Genomic DNA, 21,865 nt, shown 5'->3' with positions numbered 1-21,865 from the left:
GAGGAGACTGAATGTAGTCTTAATATTAGTCATTTTGCTCGTGTTATTCCGTATCTTGGGTCAGAGGGTTTCTCTTGGGTGGTAAACTCTCTTCCAACTGTTTAGAAGGGCTCTTTTTAGTAGTTACTGAATTTTTTTCCCTATAGGGCATAATCCTAAACTTTTTCCTCATTCTTTGTGGGTGTAGTTCTCTTAAGATGTTAAGAAAGATCTGTTCTCTGTTGCTAGCTGTACATCAGTTTCTATTCTCACATATGCATTTAAAATGAATTTCTCCTCCTGTTGTGGCTACATAGAAAACTACTGTTAGGAAATCCTTTCCCATAAGGGAAACACTGAAATTTTCTGAAAGTTTAGAACAGATCTGAGAATAAAATCATGATCTTCATAGTGACATCCTGCCAGGCATTTCAGCAGATACTTTGAACCCCTACTTCCCTAAGGCAGTGAAATAACAGTGATAGCTAACGTTTCCTGAGTGCTTACTATGCAAAGCACTTTATCTTAATCTCCCAACCATCATATTTGGTAGGAAACTAATAAATCCCATTTTTCAGGTAGAGAAACTGAGGCACAGAGTACTTAAGTAACTTGCCCAAAGTTATACTGCTAGTAAGGAAACAAAGCTGAGCCTGGAAACTGCCTTTATCTGACTCCACCACCTGAATTTCTAAGCACTACTTTATACTGTTAAGTACTCCGGGTTACAGGGATGAGTAAGGCAGGCCTTGCCTTGAAGTTTACAATTTGAGGTCCTCAGCTCGGCTAGATGCAAATGTTCAGTGAATGTTGCCCCATGCATGCACCTCTCTCTTTGGTTATTTTCTGAATATCCTAGATGGATTTGTACAGTTCTTTGTGTATGAATAGACCCCGAGGACCATGTGGCTGGTCTTATATCCCTTTTCACCTAGTGCCGGGTATGTAGACGGTGTTCGAGAACTATTTATTGAATTTAAATCCTCTTTATTTCAATCCCAAACCAAACCAAATTCCCTTTATTATAATCTCTGACCAAAAGCAAAGAATTTTCTATGCATAGATTTAAAGTAGACTTGTATTCAATTAAGGAGCGCAGTCTGACTTAGTACATGGTTTAAAGATCTAAGGATTTATTTTTCAGTAAATGCTGCAGTCTGGGTGTTGTCAGGGGTGTGCATCCCTGCCAGCTGCCTCAGCCGCATCTCACTCATTCTTCCTGGGCTCTCTGTCGGCCCTGGGACAGCCCACGCTGTTCTGTGTCTTGAATGCTCTTCTTTACCCTCCACCCTGTGTCACGCCCTTATCCCTTCGTCCTCCAGCCCTCATCTCAATTATCACTTCCTCCAGAAGCCTCACTCGATCTCCTTTGGCTGAAGGGTCTTTGGTTCCTTTCCTTCAGTGCCCTGATCTCTGTTATAAATGGATGGCCATTCATTCCTGAGCAACTCCGCTTCTCTGCCCGGTAAACTTCCTGAGGCCAGGGGCTGAGCTTGTTTTTGCTAATCTTTGTGTTTCCAGTACAGTGGCTGGGATGTAATAGGCACTGCACTGAAGTTGTGGCTCTCCCATAATTTCCATCATCCGCCACAAAATAGTTCTAGTCTTGGTTGGAGTCACTTGCCATTTTCGCAATCTTATGTAAACCGTGAATGTAACTCCACACGTGCAGGGCTCCATGTCTGTCCACTTATGTATCTCAAGCATCTGGAAGAGTTCTGCCAGGTGGCAGGTGCTCTGAACTATTTGTTGAATTAATCAAGGCATCACGAGAAAACTATTTTCATTGATCTGTGATATTCAGCTGTACATGTTCTGCAAAACCCAGTTTGGAGACAAGTCGCCTTCCTCCCTTCCCCAACTCCCCACCTTCTAACTGCATTGCACTTTCAAGTTCCTCCCTTTAGAAACTTTAGTGTTGCCCACTGGTAGGTTGGAACATATCAAGGAAGTTTCCCAACAGTACACACCTAGCTGAAGCATCGCCCAGCTAGAGAGAGAGGGTAGGCTGGGGCTGGAATCCATTTCCCAAAGTATCCCTGCTTCCAGGAGCAGCTAGGAAGGCTCAGGAACACGTAAGCAGCTTGCTTTGAGCAAGCACCAAGCTTCTGAATATCAGCTGGAAAATGTTTTCTTTTAAAAACAATAGCTTTTCGAAAGGACAGCGTTTTTTAAAAACCATTTTTGCAGGCTTCCCTGGTGGCGCAGTGGTTGAGAGTCCGCCTGCCGATGCGGGGGACACGGGTTCGGGCCCCGGTCCGGGAGGATCCCACATGCCCCGGAGCGGCTGGGCCCGTGAGCCATGGCCGCTGAGCCTGCGCGTCCGGAGCCTGTGCTGCGCAACGGGAGAGGCCCCAACAGTGAGAGGCCCGCGTACAGCAAAAATAAAAAAAAAATTTTGCGTTGTAAATCGTAATTTATGTGCCTATGTAAGTGAGGGTATGGCCACATGCACGAATCTTCCCCCAGATCTGTTATTTTACAGGAGTGTTACTCCCTATCCTCCAAGTTTCCTCGCAGTTCAGCTTGACAGTGGCCTCATCATACATACAAAGAAGGCAGCTTGTTGTCACCAGCGACCAACATCTGGTTTAGATGTGGCTGGCGTGCCTTGTTGCTTCAACAGAGGGGATGTCGTATTTAAACTGTGAGGCATGGTGAAGGGAGTGGCTGTCAGATATTACCACACTTGTGGAAAATGAGAAAACACATGGTCTCAAATGTAGCAGTGACATAGGGGAATATAAGTATTATACACTTCTTGAAATGGTCTCATTCCAAAAAAAACCATTTGGTTTAGAGAAACATATTGGAGAAGTGAAATACACCGGAAGGCTAGAAATAGGTCAACGTGATGGCAGAGCAGTCTGTTCAGTGTTGTTGTGCAGCTCCTAATGGCTTCCGTTGGTCACCCAATCAGAGAGCTTGTCTTTAGACTAATGCTATTCAGCTGGTTACTATGGCAGTGATGGAATACTAGTTGTCATGACGATGAAATGGAAATTTAGGGGACTAATTTCTTTAGCGGAGGTGGATTCATTAAGTCCTGTCTTCTTTCCTTCAAACTTGACCATATTGTATAGTACTTGTAAGAGGGGCTATTTTCAAACTCTGCACTTACATTTCAGGATTTATATTATCTTTTCTTATTGTTAGATCACATGGCTTAAGTCTTTTCAACTCTGTGATGAGAATAGACACGTTTCCCCCACCCCCGCAGTATTTTATAGCTCATATTAAAGAATGACACTGCAGACGTTAGGTTTCTTTTTATCATCCTCAAAGTGTTTCTGCCAAACTCCACTGAATTCCTCCAAAGTTAATCTGGTATGAAATAGAATAGGGTCAAAATCAATATAATGGACTGTATATTATAAAGGATATTTTTCCCAGCTTTATTGGGGTATAATTGACATAAAAATGTACATAGTTAAGGTGTACAATGCCGTGTTTCATACACATATCCATTGTGAAATGATTACCGCAATCAAGCTAATTAACCCATCCATCATCTAGTTTGCTTTTTTGTGTGTGATGAGAACTCTTAAGATCTACTATCTTAGCAAATTTCAAGTACATAATACATTATTATTAACTATAGTCACCACACTGTACATTATATCCTCAGAACTTATATTCATCTTATAACTGAAAATTTATACCCTTTGACCAGCATCTCCACATTTCCCTGACCCCCAGCCCATGGCAATGACCATTCTACTCTCTACTTCTGTGAGTTCAACTTTTTTTTTTTTTTTTTTTTCGGTACACGGGTCTCTCACTGTTGTGGCCTCTCCCATTGCGGAGCACAGGCGCCGGACGCTCAGGCTCAGCGGCCATGGCCCACGGGCCTAGCCACTCTGCGGCATGTGGGATCTTCCCGGACCAGGGCACGAACCCGTGTCCCCTGCATCGGCAGGCGGGCTCTCAACCACTGCGTCACCAGGGAAGCCCAGTTCAACTTTTTTGATTCCACATAATACAAAGGAGACTATTCCTCACTGATGTGTTTATTAGAATCATACATGGAAGCGAATCCTTTTGAGAAGCAGCAGAAGCCTGGCTCTCTTCCCCTCCTGGTGATCTTGGAGGTTTCATTCCTCATTGCTTAGAGTCTGCTGTATGGGATCATCAATGGGAAATGTGTGTTGTTCACATGTTACAAAGATGTGGTTGACCTCTTTCTTGGATGCTTCCAAGGAACTAATTTAGACACTCATTTAGGGATTCTGGAGAAAGTGATAATATTAACAGTTTGGATCAATTTTGCCTTCATTAGAGAATTTAGAGAAAATACATTGGAACAAATCTGAATTCATGGACTTTTCCATTTTTCTGAAATTACTTTTGGGGTATGAACACAAACTTTCTGGAAAAAGCTTTTTGGTGTATTTTTATATTGAGAGTTTGCTACTATAAATTTTTTTCATGTTATTTATGATAGTGATTCTCAAACTACTGTGCAGAAAAATCCCCTGGAGAGTGTGTGAAATGCAGGTCCTTTAAAAAAAAAAAAACCAGATTAAAAAAAAATTGAGATATAATTAACAATAACATTATATTATTTTCAGGTGTACAACAAAATGATTTGATAGTTATATATATTGTGAAATGATCACCACAGTAAGCATTCGAGACCTATTGATTCAGATTTTTGGGGTGGAGCCTAGGAATTTGTATTTCCACAAATATCCCAGATGATTTTGAGGCAGGCTGTGGTCCCCATAACCATTAGCTAATTGAAGTGGGAGGGAAAATGTCTCAAGTGAAGGGTGTAGGTTGCTGGATGTGGAGGGACTCATCCTCCCTCTGTTGCTGCCTTCCTCAGCACACCAAGGAAGGTGAGAGGATTGCTCAGTCTGGCCTGAGGACAGCACCTGAGCTTCCACCAATACCCACAAGGGCTCCTTCCTCTAAATAATGAATCGAAGTGGTATCTTTACGTTCTTTCTTCCCTGCAGCAGGTATTGCTGGTGATAGTTTATTTTTCTGATAGATTTGTTTCTTATAGATTGATTGGGAGCCCGGAACACACCAAGCCTGCCCAGCCAAGACGAACAGTTCTCCCCTGGTTAGTACTTCTCTGCTGGGACCTTCCAGCATGGTGTCATATAGCCACTAATGGCTTCACCTCTTTGCGCTTGAAGCCCATCTGCCATACCTTCTTTTAAGGCAAAGGAAGCTATTTCGATAAAGCCCAAGGAGATTATTTGGGATACAGATTCATCTCCTATAGCAGAGGCCAGAATAACAGTACTTCAGTCAGATAGGAATGGCTCCTCCTACTTTGCTGCTCTGCTCTGCTCAACATATGGCTTCCATATTATGGTCTAAGATTCACATTCCTTCCTTCCTTCCCTCCCTCCCTTCTCTCCTCCTTCCCCTCCCCCTCGCCTCCCCCTCCCTTCCCCCTCCCTTCCCTTCTTCCCTCCCTCCCTCTTTTCCTCCCTCTCCTCCCTCCCTTCCCTTCCCCTGACTTGGGGGAGTCAGCCCCAAGATTAATCCCATCACTCTTCTTGGTAATAGCATCACTTCCTTGACTGAGGAGCTAGAGTTTTTCCTTAAGGTGAATAACTCCCTGCAGCAGCAAGTGAAGCCTATTCCCCTTGTGCTCTTACAAGTGGAACATGCTCACTATGGAGTTTCCAGCCACCAGCATCCAAAGTCTTATCGATAGCATCTTCTACTTTTTCTGTAAGTAAGTATAAGAGTACTTACAAAAAAGAAAAGAATTTCTCATGTTCCATGCTTTTCTCTTGCAAAGAAAAATACAGCACCAACAATAGATTTAATTGGAGTACAGTTATGACCCATTCAGGAAAAGAAGTCATTCTGAAAATCACAGACTTGCAGAGACTTTCAGAAATCATCAATGCCATTCCCCTATCCCTGGATTTAAAAAGTAGATTATGCAAGTAATATGAGTGAGGAGTGGACACACAAAAGAACCCTAGAATTGGCGTAGGGATTGGAGATTTCCAAGAAGGGTCCAAAGCCCTTTCTTTGATTGGGCATCTGTTGGTTCGCCAACCTCGATGACATTCTAGCTCTTCCCTCCATGCATTAAATAATACTTTAATTTTTCTTTTATTGAAAAATTAGTAAATTTGTTAATACTAAAAAACAAACAAAACCCATATAAACAGAAAAGGAAAATAAACTATCACCTGTAATCTCACCACTGAAGACAATTATTGTTAATAATTTGGTATCTGTACTAATCTGAACTCTTGCTAGTGACAGAAACCCAACTCTAACTACACTGAGTTTTTATTTATTTATTTAGTTAGTTATGGCTGCATTGGGTCTTCATTGCTGTGCATGGGCTTTCTCTAGTTGTGGCGGGCGGGGGCTACTCTTTGTTACGGTGCGCAGGCTTCTCATTGCTGTGCCTTCTCTTGTTGCAGAGCACGAGCTCTAGGCGCGTGGGCTCAGTAGTTGTGGCTCATGGGCTTAGCTGCTCCACAGCAGGTGGGATCTTCCCCGACCAGGGCTTGAACCCGTGTCGCCTGAGTTGGCAGGCAGATTCTTAACCGCTGTGCCACCAGGGAAGCCCCCCACGTTGAGTTTTTTAAAAAGGAAATGTATTGGCTTCTAAAGCTGGTACGTCTAGGGTTATGTTTTATTTTAGGCTCATCTGCATTCAAGGGCTCACACGATGTCATTAAAATTTGGTTCCTCTGTCACTTTTTCTTTCCCTTCTGGTGTCCTCCTCTGTGTTGGCATCGCTCTCAAGGAGGCCTCCCTGAGGATGGAGGCCCCCACAGTTCCAGGCTTACATCCTATTGGCTTAGCAACCTCAGGGGAAAGAGGGAAACTGTTTTCCAAAAGTGAAACACAAGTCCCAGAATTGATCCTAATTTGGCCCAGTTTGGGCAATGCACCCACCCTCAAATCATTTAATCTGATAAGAGGGATAGACTATGGTGACTGGGCAGGATTAGGTCCTGTACCATGGACACATTCAACTCATGTTAGGTCAACTCTCCATGCCCTCTATAATAATCTTCCATCCCTCTTAGAAGAAAATCCAGACTCCTCGCTGTGGTCTGCAGGGCCCCCCACGGTCTGGCCCTTGGCTCGCCTTCCTGCTCCATCATCTCCCCTCTTGCCTTCTCATTCTGTCTAGTCAAGTTGGGTTCTTGGTGTTTCTCAAACCTTTCAAGCATGCGTGCTGTTCAGGCAACTCTGTACTTGTTCTCTCTGCTTCGGAAAATCTTGGAAATCGCTTAGATGTCAGTGTGGTTTGTCTTCTCACCTCACTAAAGTCATTTATTCAAAGGGGTTTCCCCTGATCCCCCACCTAAAACAGTGCCCCTTGCCACCTGCTTTTTTCTCTGTCATGGCAATTATTCTGGCTATTATAAGGCAATACAAATCCTACGATCATTTTCACAGTCATTTTCACAGTCATGATTCAGTCATTTCTAGTGTTTAGTCCCTGGTAAATAATATCACCTTCAAATTTAATTTGAATGAACATTCTCCTTCCCAACTCCACATGGGGTCAGCTGCAGAGGGGAAGCTAGGTCAGGGAGGAGAGGAAAGGGATCAGGAAAGTTCTTACTTGATGGGTACTATCTGCTTAAACTGGCTTTGTGCTTAAGCCACAGTGAAAAATAAACTCCTTCCTTAGAGAAGTGCTTTCGTGAGTTTTCAGAGACTCTGAACCCATCAGTCTCTGCAGGATCTCTCCCAGCAGTCCCCTTAATACATCTCTCTTCTAGCTGTTTGCTTACTACTTCCTTAGCACTTAGGAATCCAGCTCCATTCAGTTACATTCTATCCTTCTCTCCAGGCAATCTTTTGACCAAAACATAAGATACCACTAACACAGCCTCCTTCTGCATAGAGCTTGGCCCACGTCCTGTATCCCTTGGCCTGACACACTCTGGAAGTGCAGGCAGCCCACGCTGCCACCTCTCCTTCATCTCCTCCATCAGCACGTGGCTAGCCTGCTGTGTCTCACCATGAAGATCTCATAGGAGAAGTCAGACCCCAGTCCACTCTGTCCCTCAACTTCAGGAGAGATACATCAGACTTTCATGGGTGTTCCCGTTGATGCCTTTCTCATTAGAGCTGAGGTGAAGACCAGGCAACCCCCGCTCTTCTCCTTTGAGGAGAGCTCACAGCACATGCATGCTTCTCTCTAAAAATCTTCATAAATCATTCTCCTAGTATCCATAGTCTCTAAATCACTAGAGGAGAGTGAGGCATTCATGAGCTTTTCGTGAAATCCTTTGAAAATTTGCCTGTTGATTTGGTCTCGTGCAATAGAATATGATATTTTGGTCCCTTCCATTTTTATATCCTGTTACATAGTAGTAAGTGCTATGAAGGAAAGAAAGCAGGATAATTTGTGACAACATGGATGGATCTCGAGGGCATTCTGCTAAGTGAAATAAGTCAGACAGAAAAAGATAAATACCATATGATCTCACTTACACATAGAATCTAAAAACAAACAAAACCAGAAAACCGAGCACATGGATATAGAGAAGAGATTGGTGGTTGCCTGAGATGGGGATGGTGGGTAGGGAGTGGGCAAAATGGGTGAAGGGGGTCAAAATGTACAAAGTTTCAGTTGTGAAATAAGTCATGGGGATGTAATGTACAGCATGGCAACTATAGCTAATAATACTGTATTGCATATTTGAAAGTAGCTAGGAAAGTAGATCTTGAAAGTTCTCATTACAAGAAAATAATTTTGTAACTATGTATGGGGGTGGATGTTAACTGTACTTGTTGTGATCATTTTGCGATACATACAAATATCAAATCATTATGTTCCACACCTGAAACTAATATAATGTTATGTCGATTATACCTCAATTTTTTTAAAAAAGGAAATAAAGGATAGTAGAATAAAGGGGATTGGGAACTGCTATTTTATTGCAGGGTAAAAACCATTTAAAATTAATTTGGAAAGGTCACAGGAATCAGAATACAGTCACATGAATCAGACTTAAAAATGTATAAAAAAATTCAGTGAAAGTCTTCTTCACATCTCTGTCCACCATCTGCCTATTTTTCCCCACTCATTCCACCTAGGTAACCTCTGTAAATACTTTGTGTGCGTTCTTAGAGTTTTTTTTTATATAAAAAAGCAAATACAAGCATATATTGTTATTTTAGCTGCTCTTAGCACAAATGGTAGCATATACCACATACACTGTTTTGCACTTTGCTTTTCTTTTTTTTTTTTTTTTTTACAAAATCATGTTTTGGAGAGCTTCCCATATCAGTACTTGGAGATCTTCCTCTTCTCCTTTATAGCGACAAAGTGAGTGAGTAATCCATTGTATAAGTGTTCTATAATTTATTTAACCTGTGCCCTATTTTTTAAAAAATTGTTTACTTTTTGGCTATGTCGGGTCTTTGTTGATGCACACGGACTTTCTCTAGTTGCAGAGATCGGGGTATACTCTTCGTTGCAGTGGGCGGGCTTCTCGTTGCAGTGGCTTCTCTTGCAGAGCACGGGCTCTAGGCGCGTGGGCTTCAGTAGTTGTGGCATGCAGGCTCAGGAGTCGTGGCTCGCGAGCTCTAGAGTGCAGGCTCAGTAGTTGTGGCACACGGGCTTAGTTGCTCCGCAGCATGTGGGATCTTCCCGGACCAGGGTTCGAACCCGTGTCCCCTGCATTGGCAGGTGGATTCTTAACCACTGTGCAGGGAGGCCCCTAACCTGTGCCCTATTGATGAGCATTCAGGTTGTTTGCAATCTGTTGTTGTTCCAGATAATGTTGCAGTGAATAACCTTAGACATATGTAATTTCCCGTGTGTATAAATTTGTCTGTAGGATAAATTTCTAGAGCTGGAATTACTGGGGCAAAGGGAATATGTGTTTGTGATTTTTTTTTTTTTTTTTTTTTTTGCGCGGTATGCGGGCCTCTCCCGCTGTGGAGCACAGGCTCCGGACGCGCAGGCTCAGCAGCCATGGCCCACGGGCCTAGCCGCTCCGCGGCATGTGGGATCTTCCCAGACCAGGGCACGAACCCGTGTCCCCTGTATCAGCAGGCAGACTCTCAACCACTGTGCCACCAGGGAAGCCCTTTGTTTGTGATTTTGATCATTGTTGCCAAATTGCCCTGCAAAGGGGCAGAACAAATGAACAGCCATCAGCCTGTACCTACGCTGTTGATTTAGCAGGGTTGTTGCAGTGGCTTCTACGTAGAGTTAACATTCGAGCAATAATCTGATTATCAAGAAGGAGGCATCTGTGTGAAAAATCTAAGGGAAGATCATTCTAGGTAGAGGCAGCTAGAGTAAAGGTTTGAGGCAGAAACAAGCTGAGCATGTTGGAGGAACAGCAAAACTGCCAGTGTGGCAGGTGTGTCACGAACGTGGGGCACCTTGCACAACACAGGGTGAAAGGGCGCAGCAGAAGCTGGATCACGTGGACCCAGGTTGGGAGTTTAGATTTTATTCCAAGTGGCATGGGAAGTCATCATAAGGTGCTTAAGTGGGGAATGAGGTGATGTGCTTTCCATGTTAGAAAACGATTGACTGCTTTTTTTTTTTTTAAATGTCTTTAACTGTTCATCTTGCTTGTCAGAGGAGACCGAATTCTTAAGCGCAACATAAACGTCCATCCTAAAAGCCTCTTCTCAGCAAAGATCTAAGAAGAGTGTAGATGCACAGATGATTAAAGACAAGCAGACTTTGCTGAGGTGCTAAGAGCAAAGTCACACTATAGATTCATACTATGTAACTTAAAAAAAAAAAAGGAAAAGGATGCAACTATAAATAGTGAAGGCCTAGAACCATTATGAACCAGTCTTGCCTCCAGCTGCATGTAGAAATGTAACATGAATGTTTTTATGTTACCCAGGTAATCATTTATTCCCTGGGTACTCAATTCCTTTAACTGAAGGCAGAGATTCTCTAGTTCAGGGGAGGGCTTGACTTGGGCATACCTGATTCTTTCTTTTGTTTTCCATATCTACAATGCAATGACAAAAGGACAAACAGAAAACTTCCGTACTAACAAGTTAACTTTATATGTCTTGCATCATTTAAAACAACACTAAGGGGGCTTCCCTGGTGGCGCAGTGGTTAAGAATCTGCCTGCCAATGCAGGGGACACGGGTTTGAGCCCTGGTCCGGGAAGATTCCACATGCTGCAGAGCAACTAAGCCCGTGTGCCACAACTACTGAGCCTGCGCTCTAGAGCCCATGAGCCACAACTACTGAGCCCGCGTGCCACAGCCACTGAAGCCTGCGCACCTAGAGCCTGTGCTCCACAACAAGAGAAGTCACCGCAGTGAGAAGCGCTTGCACCACAACGAAGAGTAGCCCCCACTTGCTGCAACTAGAGAAAGCTGGCGCACAGCAATTAAGACCAAAAAAAAAAAAAAATTAAGTTTTAGTCTAGGACTTTTCCCAAGAATGGCTGGAAATAAGAAAATGATTTCTTCTGTCCTGATGTTTGGACAAATTAGCCAATAATCACCACCAAATAACTGCTGAGGGGAAAGGTACTTCCTTCACCCACTAGGCCCAGTTATGGGATGTGTATTAATGTACACTGAATTTAGCATCGCTTTTTATTGAAGTGCTTATTTACTCCTTCAGTGAAATTGTTTGGACATCTCAGTCATGTGCCAACATGTGCCTCTGTTTGTTTGTGTCAGTGTTGCCCATTTTCGATTTGCTACTTTGGAGGATACTGCTGCCCTAGCACCTGTGCCTGCTCTGAGATAAGGGACTTTGTCCAGTGCTGTGCTTTGGGCATAACTCTCAAAGGCCAGCAACTGCTCAGCTGTTGGGGCCTCTCTGCTATACATCCAGTGTATTGATGCCGGACGGAGCCAGACAACTTCTGCATCCCCCGAGATACTAGGAAACAAACAAGGACATCCAGAGGGAGGAATGAGAGCCTGGAAGGGAATAGATGGACTTTGGGAAATTTTACTTTCCCTGGCAGTTGGGGGTTGGGGCTCAGGCAGTTTAACTCTAAAAACATAAGGATGAATTGCATCATCAAATTGGGTGACTTACAGTTGCCTTCTCTCCTCACTGTGACCACTATTTTCAGGTGTAGAACTTCCTGGTAATTATAGTTTCCCTTCATCCGGCATGGTCAAAACTCAATTATATCTTCATTCTAAATATATTTCTCAATTCCAGTAGACTTTTAAAACTCGTGACCTGCATTTGACCTACATAGGAATTCCTATTTTGAAATTTCCTCTATTCAATGTAAATTATATCCAGAGCCCATAGGTGATTTTTTTCAGTACACAATCAGATATATCTGAATCTCTTTTCCCCACATAGATCACTGGGGACACTTGGTTCTCTGGCCATGAAGCTTACTATTTTTTTGTCATTAACACACTCCCATTCCAATATAACTTTTCTTTTTCCAAGTGGAAATTTCTGAGTTCTAATGGGTCGTCAACTTACTCATTTTCGTAAGCTATTTTATTTATTCAATAAGCACTTGTGTATTTTGCTTCACACCGCACGAAACAAGTGTTCCTCATTTCTGATCATCTTTATTATTTTTCTTCATTTTTTGTTTAAAAAACTAAAATACTTCCAAGATAAAATGAAACACTTCTCCCACTGTTTTGTTCCTAAATGCTAAAGTATTAAATCAAGTAAAGCAAAAGTAAGTTCTGGCTGTGTCTTTGCCAAGCCATCTTCTCTGGAGGTAGCAAATGGGATGCTCACATCCCCCTGATGGAAATAGGTACCATTTTGCAAGTGTTGTGGTCTGCAGAATTTGGAAAATTCTCCCTGGTTCAACAGTAGCTTGGTTTGGACTAGCACTTACCTCTTTAATATTCAGGCTTCTGTTTACCCTCAAGAATAACTATTTTACCTTTATTAGGAAGAAAATTCTTTCTGAATATGTGTGTTAGGGCTAAGCACGCAGCAGAAACCAATTCTGGCTGAGTCAAGCAGAAAGGATTTTAAGAGGCCAGAAAAGGAGCTTGTTTAAAAGTTGTGATTTGAAGACAGACATTTACCTCTGCTGCTTCCTAACACCTCTGAAAATGACAATGAAGAACATTAAAAAATGACATAAACCCATGATTAAAGAGACTAAGAGAGGTAACAACAGTAACAAAATTTTGGAAGACAGAAAGGAGGCAAAGTAACATATTTAGCATCTGGAAAAAGTTGAATCCTAAGCTGGAAAACTGACTTGCACTGAAGAAACTTGTTGATTCCACTTGGTGTTTCTCTGAGGTAAGGCTGAAACAGGGAGATTTGTAGATATAAGAAGCAGTTAGGTCCTAATATTTTCCCCAGCTCCACATGGCCAGGGAAATATGCCCCTTCCTGCTTCAGCAGAAGATTGGAGGTTACTCTCCTGAGGGAGCAAAGCAGAGTGCATTTGTCAGAACAAAGTCAGGCTGCCGTGACAGAGCTGAGAATGATTCAGTGGCTTAAAGGAGCTACCGGTTTATTTCTTCTTATGAAACAGAGTTTTCAATTGGCTTTTGGGGGTAGCAGTTTAATTGAGATATAATTCACATGTCATACAAGTCACCACTTTAATGGGTACCATTCAGTGGTTTTTGGTATATTCAATGAGTTGTGCAACCATCACCAAAATCAATTTTAGAACATTTAATCACCTTCCCAAAACATCCCACATCCCTTTGTAGTCATTCTTCTCCCCCAGTTCCTTTCCTCTAGCCCTAGCCCACGGTGAATCTACTTTCTGTCTTTATAAATTTGCCTGTGCTGGATTTCATATAAATAGAATTATGTTTTAAAAGTTCATCCATGTTGTAATAAGTATCAGTACTTCAGTTCTTTTTATTGCAGAATACTACTCCATCGTATGACTATATCACATTTTTTTAAACTAAAAAACTCTTTTTAAATTTTATTGAAGTATAGTTGATTTACAATGTGTTAATTTCTGCTTTACAGCAAAGTGACTCAATTATACATACATATATATTTCTTTTTCATGTTCTTTTCCATTATGGTTTATCACGGAATATTGAATATGGTTCCCTGTACTATGCAGTAGGACCTTGTTGTTTATCCATCCTATATATGATAGTTTGCATCTGCTAATCACAAACTCGAATCCTTCCCTCTCCCCCCACCCTTGGCAACCACAAGTTTGTTCTCTGTTTCTGTGAGTCTGTTTCTGTTTTGTAGGTAAGTTCATTTGTGTTGTCTTTTAGATTCCACATGTAAGTGATATCATATGGTATTTGTCTTTCTCTTTCTCTTTCTGACTTACTTCACTAGTGTGATAAACTCTAGGTCCAAGCATGTTGCTGCAAATGGCATATTTTTATTCTTTTTAATGGCTGAGAAATATTCCATTGTATATATATGCCGCATCTTCTTTATCCATTCATCTGTCAATGGACATTTTTGGTTCCATGTCTTGGCTATTGTAAATAGTGCTGCTATGAACATAGGGGTGCATGTATCTTTTCACATTATAGATTTGTCTGGGTATATGCCCAGGAGTGGGATTGTTGGCTCATATGGCAACTCTATTTTCAGTTTTTTGAGGAACCTCCATACTGTTTTCCATAATGACTGCACCAATTTATGTTCCCACCAACAGTGTAGGAGGGTTCCCTTTTCTCCACACCCTTTCCAGCATTTATTATTTGTAGACTTTTTAATGATGGCCACTCTGACTGGTGTGAGGTGGAACCTCATAGTTTTGATTTGCATTTCTCTAATAATTAGCAATGATGAGCATCTTTTCATGTGCTTATAGGCCATCTGTATGTCTTCTTTGGAGAAGTATGTATTTAGGTCTTCTGCCCATTTTTCGATTGGGTTCGTTGTTTTTTTGTTATTGAATTCTATGAGCTGTTTGTATATTTTGGAAATTAAGCCCTAATCAGTTGCATTGTTTGCAAATAGTTTCTCCCAGTCTGTAGGTTGTCTTTTCATTTTGTTTATGGTTTCCTTTGCTGTGCAAAAGCTTATAAGCTTGATTAAGTCCCATTTATTTATTTTTGCTTTTATTTCTATTGCTTTGGGAGACTGACCTAAGAAAATATTGGTACGATTTATGTCAGAGAATGTTTTGCCTATATTCTCTTCTAGCAGTTTTATGGTGTCTTGTCTTATATTTACATCTTTAAGCCATTCTGAGTTTATTTTTGTGTACAGTGTGAGGGTGTGTTCTAACTTCATTGATTTACATGCAGCTGTCCAAGTTTCTCAACACCACTTGCTGAAGACACTGTCTTTTCCCCATTGTATATACTTGCCTCCTTTGTCGAAGATGAATTATTCATAGGTATATGGGTTTATTTCTGGGCTCTCTGTTCTGTTCCATTGATCTATGTCTGCTTTTGTGCCAGTACCATGATGTTATGATTAGTGTAGCTTTGTAGTATTGTCTGAAGTCTGGGAGGGTTATGCCTCCCGCATTGTTCTTTTTCCTCAGGATTATTTAGGCAATTCTGGATCTTTTACATTTCCATATAAATTTTAGGATTATCTGTTCTAGTTCTAAAGAAATGTCATGGGTAATTTGATAGGGATTGCATTAAACCTGTAAATTTCTTTGGGTAGTATGGCCATTTTAACAATATTAATTCTTCCAATCCAAGAGCATGGGATATCTTTCCATTTCTTTGAATCATCTTCAGTTTCCTTTATTAATGTTTTGTAGTTCTCAGCATATAAGTCTTTCACCTCATGGTGAGGTTTATTCCTAAGTTTTTTTTAATATAATTTTTATTTTATATTAGATTATAGTTGATTTACAGTGTTGTGTTAGTTTCAGATGTGTACAGCAAACTGATTCAGTTATATATATATATCCATTTTTTTTTCAGATTCTTTCCCATATAGGTTGTTACAGATTATTGAGCAGAGTTCCCTGTGCTATACAGTAGGCCCTTGTTGATTATCTATTTTATATATAGTAGTGTGTATATGTTAATCCCAAACTCCTAATTTATCCTTTCCCCCACCTTTCATCTTTGATAACCACAAGTTTGTTTCTGAAGTCTGAGAGTCTGGTTTGTAAATAAGTTCATTTGTATCATCTTTTTAGATTCCTCATATAAGTGATATCATATGACATTTGTCTTTCTCTGTCTGACTTACTTCACTTAGTATGATAATCTCTAGGTCCATCCATGTAGCTGCAAATGGCATTATTTCATTCTTTTTTTTATGTCTGAGTATGATTCCATTGTATATATGTACCACATCTTCTTTATCCATTCCTCTGTTGATGGACATTTAGGTTGCTTCCATGTCCTGGCTATTGTAAATAGTGCTGCAATGAACATTGGGGTGCATGTATCTTTTCGACTTACGGTTTTCTCTGGATATATGTACAGGAGTAGGATTGCTGGATCATATGGTAGTTCTATGTTTAGTTTTTTAAGGAACCTACATACTGTTTTCCATAATAGTTGTACCAATTTACATTCCCACTAACAGTGTAGGAGGGTTCCCATTTCTCAACACCCTCTCCGGCATTTATTATTTGTAGACTTTTTAATGATGGCCATTCTGACAGGTGTGAGGTGATACCTCGTTGTGTTTTTTAAAAATTTTATTTATTTATTTTTGGCCACGTTGGGTCTTCATTGCTGCATGCAAGCTGTCTCTAGTTGTGGCAAGTGGGGGCTACTCTTCGTTGCATTGCACATGCTTCTCATTGCAGTGGCTTCTCTTGTTGCGGAGCACAGCCTCTAGGTGCGTAGGCTCAGTAGTTGTGGCTCATGGGCTCTAGAGCGCAGGCTCAGTAGTTGTGGTGTATGGGCTTAGTCGCTCCACAGCACGTGGGATCTTCCTGGACCAGGGATCAAACCCATGTCCTCTGCATTGGCAGGCGGATTCTTAACCACTGAACCACCTGGGAAATCCCCCTCATTGTGGTTTTGATTTGCATGTCTCTAATAATTAATGATATTGAGCATCTTTTCATGTGCTTTACAGCCATCTGTATGTCTTCTTTGGAGAAATATCTATTTAGACCTTCAGCCCATTTTTTGATTGGCTTGGGTTTTTTTTTTTTTTAACATAGAGCTGCAGGAACTGTTTGTATATTTTGGAGATTAATCCCTTGTCAGTCGCATCATTTGCAAATATTTTCTCCTATTCTGTGGATTGTCTTTTCGTCTTGTTTATGGGTTCCTTTGCTTTGCAAAAGCTTTTAAGTTTCATTAGGTTCCATTTGTTTATTTTTGTTTTTATTTTCATTACTCTAGGAGGTGGAACCAAAAAGATACTGCTGCAATTTATGTCAAAGAGTGTTTTCCTCTAAGAGTGTTATGGTATCTGGTCTTACATTTAGGCCTTTAATCCATTTTGAGTTTATTTTTATTTTTTATTTTTTTTGGAGCCTAGTGGTTTATTTATTGTAAAGTTCAAACTGAGAGCTGTGATTCACCACATCAATTTAAAATAAATAACTTATATGAAATACAGATTCTGGCATAGATATAAGATGTTAAAATCAAAATCAATGGACTGAACTGGCATCTTTCATTTGCTCACAAATTTGAACAGACTAATATTCTGCAAAAAAGACAATTGCAGCAGGGGAAAAGAAAACTGCTCTTTTGCAAATAAGACTTAAGCATCCCTCCAAAGAGGTCAAAATAAACATGCATATATAGATGTAAAGTGTTACAACACAAAAGCTATTTCTAGAAATAATTTAACTGCATAGGTTAAAAACAACAATGTGCAACATCTTAAGGCATTAAAGCACCGAAAAAAAACCCCCACCAAAACCACTTTTTATGACGATTGACATACACAAAACACATATACTGATCAAAACTCAGGAAGTAAATACCTGGACTGATATAACATCCATTGTTGGGAGAATTTCTCTTCAATTTAAATGTCTCTTCTCATCTCTAAAACAATTTTAAAGTGCTAACTTTACATAAAGCAGGCAAATTCTTCAAGTAATTTGCTATTTAAGTATGCTAATTTTTACAGCGCTAAACAAGGAACTAAGAATAAACTAAGGTGAAACAGGAAGATAGACATGAGGAAAAAACTCACAAATTATAACTGAACAAATCGATAGAATGCTCTAATACCACCTTGGCCTTCTGGGTTCAATTAAAAGCAAAAGCTAATAGATTTAGATGTCTGCTGGCTTATTACACTAACTCCCTTGGATTTGCTAAAATTTGTACATCATTAGGTACACGGATTCCTAAGGAAAAGAATGCCACTTAAAAATCAAGATTGGATACTAATTAAAGCAATTTTAAAAACAAAAGGTTGTCTATTACTACAAATGAATACAAAATGTCACAGACCTTACAAACTAAGAACTGAAGCCTTGCCCAAAGTTTATTTACTCCTGCCCTTGAGCTGCCTCTTCAAGAAAGTATACATTAACCAAATGGCGATTGAGGTGTTTGCTGTAATCTTTCTCCTTTCTAAAAGAACGATCACAGAAGATACAAACAAAATCTCCCTCGGCCACTTTGACTGCCAAGGCTTCCTTTCCATTTTTTCTACTAGTCTCTTGTGGAACTGGCCGAGCCCCATTCAATCCAGAGTCATCACTATCCTCTGACATGTTGTCACTTAGGTCACTTCCATCATGACTGTGGATGCCTTCGTCTTCATCCATTTCCTGAGACTCATTTACTGCCACGGTGACAGGAGGTGATGCCACAGTAGCTGTGGACACTGCTTCACATTTTTCTAGTGGTAGAGGAAGAAGCGGTGGTGAAGTTGGTTCTTCAACTGCCGAGTGTCTGCCGGGGGGATTCTCTGTTTTCTTCTCATCAGCGTCCATCTTCATTTCACAAAGCATAGCGTCAGCCTGATGTTTACCATCTGAAGTTTCACCCTCTGGCATATTCAAGTTTTGTTCAGAGGATGAAATACTGGCAGATGCCTTGGTAACAGCAGCAAGACCAGCTAGACTCTTATCTGCTTCTTCTGCTTCCACTTTTTGAAGAGGAGCTTCTTTATGTCCTTCGCCTGCAGGGGCTAATTTTTGGTCTTCTGACTCTTCCTCTTTTAAGTCTTCCTTTGGCAGAGGTGGTGATGGTGGTAAGAGATCCTGTGCACCGGCACTTTGCTTTAGAAGCTGCCTGTCTTTAACAGGCACTAAGCCAACTTCAATAAGGACTTGCTCCTTCTGCGCCATTTCACTCTGCATGTTGGACTCTTCCTTGCCATTATCTGGCTCCACGGGAGGAGGAGGCTCCGCATGAACAGGCCCCTTCTGAACAACCTTGACCTCAGCATGCCCCCCCGGGGGGAAGAGGTGGAGGAGGAGATGGGGGGGAGGGGGAGGAGGAGGCGGCCGCTCCGTCTGAACAACCTCGACCTCAGCATGCCGCTCGGGGGCAAGGGGAGGAGGAGGAGATGGGGGGGCGGCGGGAGGAGGCTCCGTCTGAACAGGCCCCCCTCAGCAGACTCCATGGGAGGAGGAGGCTCTATCTGAGCGGGCCTCCTCTGAGCAGGCTTGCCGCTTTTTTTACATGATTTACTTCTCAGAGTGTTCTTCTTTGCACTGTTTTTCATGCAACTACTTTGCTTTTTATTCTCCTCTACTTTGCTGTCACCCTTCGGCACTTGCTGACTATTTCTGGATTTGCTTTCTGCCTTCTTTTTCTTTTTTGTCACAGGTTCCTCATCATTCACAGGTTCTTGTAAGGAACGGGCTTCAGCTTCTGTCTTCCTTTTGCTTTTCTTGCTTTTACAGCTTTTTTCTGCATTATTTCCTGGGTGCACATCCGTCTCTTTAGCTTCCAGTGCCGATTTGCGAGTTCTGGTAGTCACTTGGCTTGAGGCATTACTACAAGGCTTTTTCTCTTTTGAAACATTATCTTTTTTCTCCACTTTTACAGACCTCTCGTTTTTCTTCCCAGTCACATCCCCCTTCATTTTTGTCTGCTCTGTTTCTGTTTTCTCATTGGTGATTTTGTTATCAGGCAAGTCAGCCTCTCGCTTTTTGGTTTTCTTTAGCTTCACTTTTGACACATCCATGGTCTTACTAGGACAAGTAGGATGCTTAGATTTGAAATGATACTGCAGATTACACTTCTTGGAAGCTGCGCAGTCGCATACAGGGCAGTTGAACTGCCGTGGATTAACATGTAGCTCCACGTGTTTTTTGAAGTTACTTCTATCTGCTGTTTTGTAGTCACAGTGTGGGCAGTGAAGAGGTTTAGGCCCATTGTGAACCTGTCTTGCGTGACGGCTTACTTCATGTTGATTAGAGGCCGCATAACTGCACTGGTCACACTTAAATGGCTTCTCACCTGAATGAGTACGCATATGTCTGGTTAGATGAGTTTTCTGAGAACTTGAATAAGGACAAAGCTCACATTTATACGGACGTTCTCCTGTATGTGTTCGAACATGCTGAACATAATTGTTTTTTCTGTCTGAAAAATAGTTGCATTTTCCACATGTGTATACTTTCCTTGGAAAATGGTTTCTCAAGTGTTTCCTCCAGTGATATTCGCTTACTGTGGTGTACGTGCAAATGACGCACTTGTAGACTCGCTCATTGTCCCCGGCTCGGGTGTGGTGTTTCAGGTGAGCAGTATAGTGATCATAGCGATTGGTATTGTAGCCACAGCTGTCACAGCGAATGGGGCCCTTGGAGAAATCTCCCTCTTCCCCAGTGGAAGAGCCACATTCCCTGGCTTTGGCTTGCTTCTCTGCACTTTCCTCCACAAAAAATTTCTTGGCACTATGAACTCGGATGTGATGCACAAACTGTTCTTCAGATTCTGCTTCATACTGGCATGGTTTACAGCGAAAGGGCTTGGTCTTCAAGTTCTTGCATTTGTCCTCTGCTACAGGTGTTTCCCGAGGAAGATCTTTATTTGTGCTGTACGGTTCTGAGGCAGCTGACACCTCAAACACAGGCCGCGGTTGCACAACACTGAGTTCCAAACTCTCCAGTTCCATGTTTTCCAGCCCACTGGGCTCGCCTTTTACCTCAGGAGACTCCTCAAGTCCTTCTCCATCACTATCTGAAAAGTTATTATCCCCAACAGGCATCAGTTCTGCCATCTGTCTTTCTTCGCCAACCAGGTAATCACAGCAGCCGCCGTTTACTTCCCCAGTTAAGGCCACATTTGCCAACATGATGAGCTGAGGCGCAGCCAGTTCAGCTCTGGAGAGATCAGGCAAGTCATACATGTCGTTAGGCAAGGCCATGCCCATGGTGCCACTGCCGGTGAACAGACCTCCTCCTCCGGAAGACTGCCCCATTACCTGGGTGGCCATAACGGTGTTCAAACACAAAGCAGCTCTTTGCAAACTCGGGAGCTCTCGCTTCCTCTCGGCTTGGCCCGCTCACTGCACCACTGACACACCAGTTGCCGCCACACTCGTCCTGAACCTTTCCCTGGGCAGCCTTCCTGGGCGAGGAGGGGTGAAGACCCGCGTCGCCGCTCCTTCTCGGACTACTTTTCTTTGTTGCTGGAGTTTCGGGGGAGGGGAGGGAGAGGGCGGAAAAGTTGGACGCTGGGGCAGTCGAGGCCCGCGAAGACCCAGGAGAGGGGCTGCAGAGAATGTTCAGGCCTCCGGCTCTTGCCCTACAGTCCCGGCCGCCGCTGCCGCCTGGGGCCCCGGACCTCGGCGGCGCTTGCTCTGCTCCTGCGCCGTGAGCTCTCGGGAGCCGCACATTCCAGCACAGAAGGCTGCGCCGTGCACCCGGCCCGCGGCGCCGCCGCCGCCGCCACCCCCCGGGACACGCCCCCCCCCATTTTGAGTTTATTTTTGTGTATGGTGTTAGAGAATGTTCTAGTTTCATTCTTTTACATGTAGCTGTCCAGTTTTCCCAGCCCCATTTATTGAAGAGACTATCTTTTCTCCATTGTATATTCTTGCCTCCTTTTTGTAAATTAATTGACTATAGGAGTGTGGCTTTATTTCTGGGCTTTCTATCCTGTTCCATTGATCTATATGTCTGTTTTTATGCCA

At 42.2% G+C, this 21,865-nt stretch overlaps 1 protein-coding gene across 1 annotated transcript; it reads right to left on the bottom strand.

Annotated features, from left to right (window-relative positions):
- Positions 1–18,124: 18,124 nt before the first annotated feature.
- LOC309969114 (RE1-silencing transcription factor-like) lies at positions 18,125–21,568 on the bottom strand (the record flags this gene model as incomplete). Its single annotated transcript, XM_082850689.1, is given in 6 exon segments — positions 18,125–19,181; positions 19,183–19,206; positions 19,209–19,333; positions 19,336–21,189; positions 21,271–21,361; positions 21,482–21,568. Coding segments are annotated over 6 exon segments (3,102 nt in total). The 3' UTR covers positions 18,125–18,260.
- Between the last annotated feature and the right edge of the window lie 297 nt (positions 21,569–21,865).

Source organism: Leucopleurus acutus (assembly GCF_964270905.1).
Source record: "Leucopleurus acutus genome assembly, chromosome: 11".
Classification (NCBI taxonomy): Eukaryota; Metazoa; Chordata; class Mammalia; order Artiodactyla; family Delphinidae; genus Leucopleurus; species Leucopleurus acutus.
The sequence above is the reverse complement of the archived record's forward strand: the minus strand, read 5'-3'. Positions and strand labels throughout refer to the sequence as shown.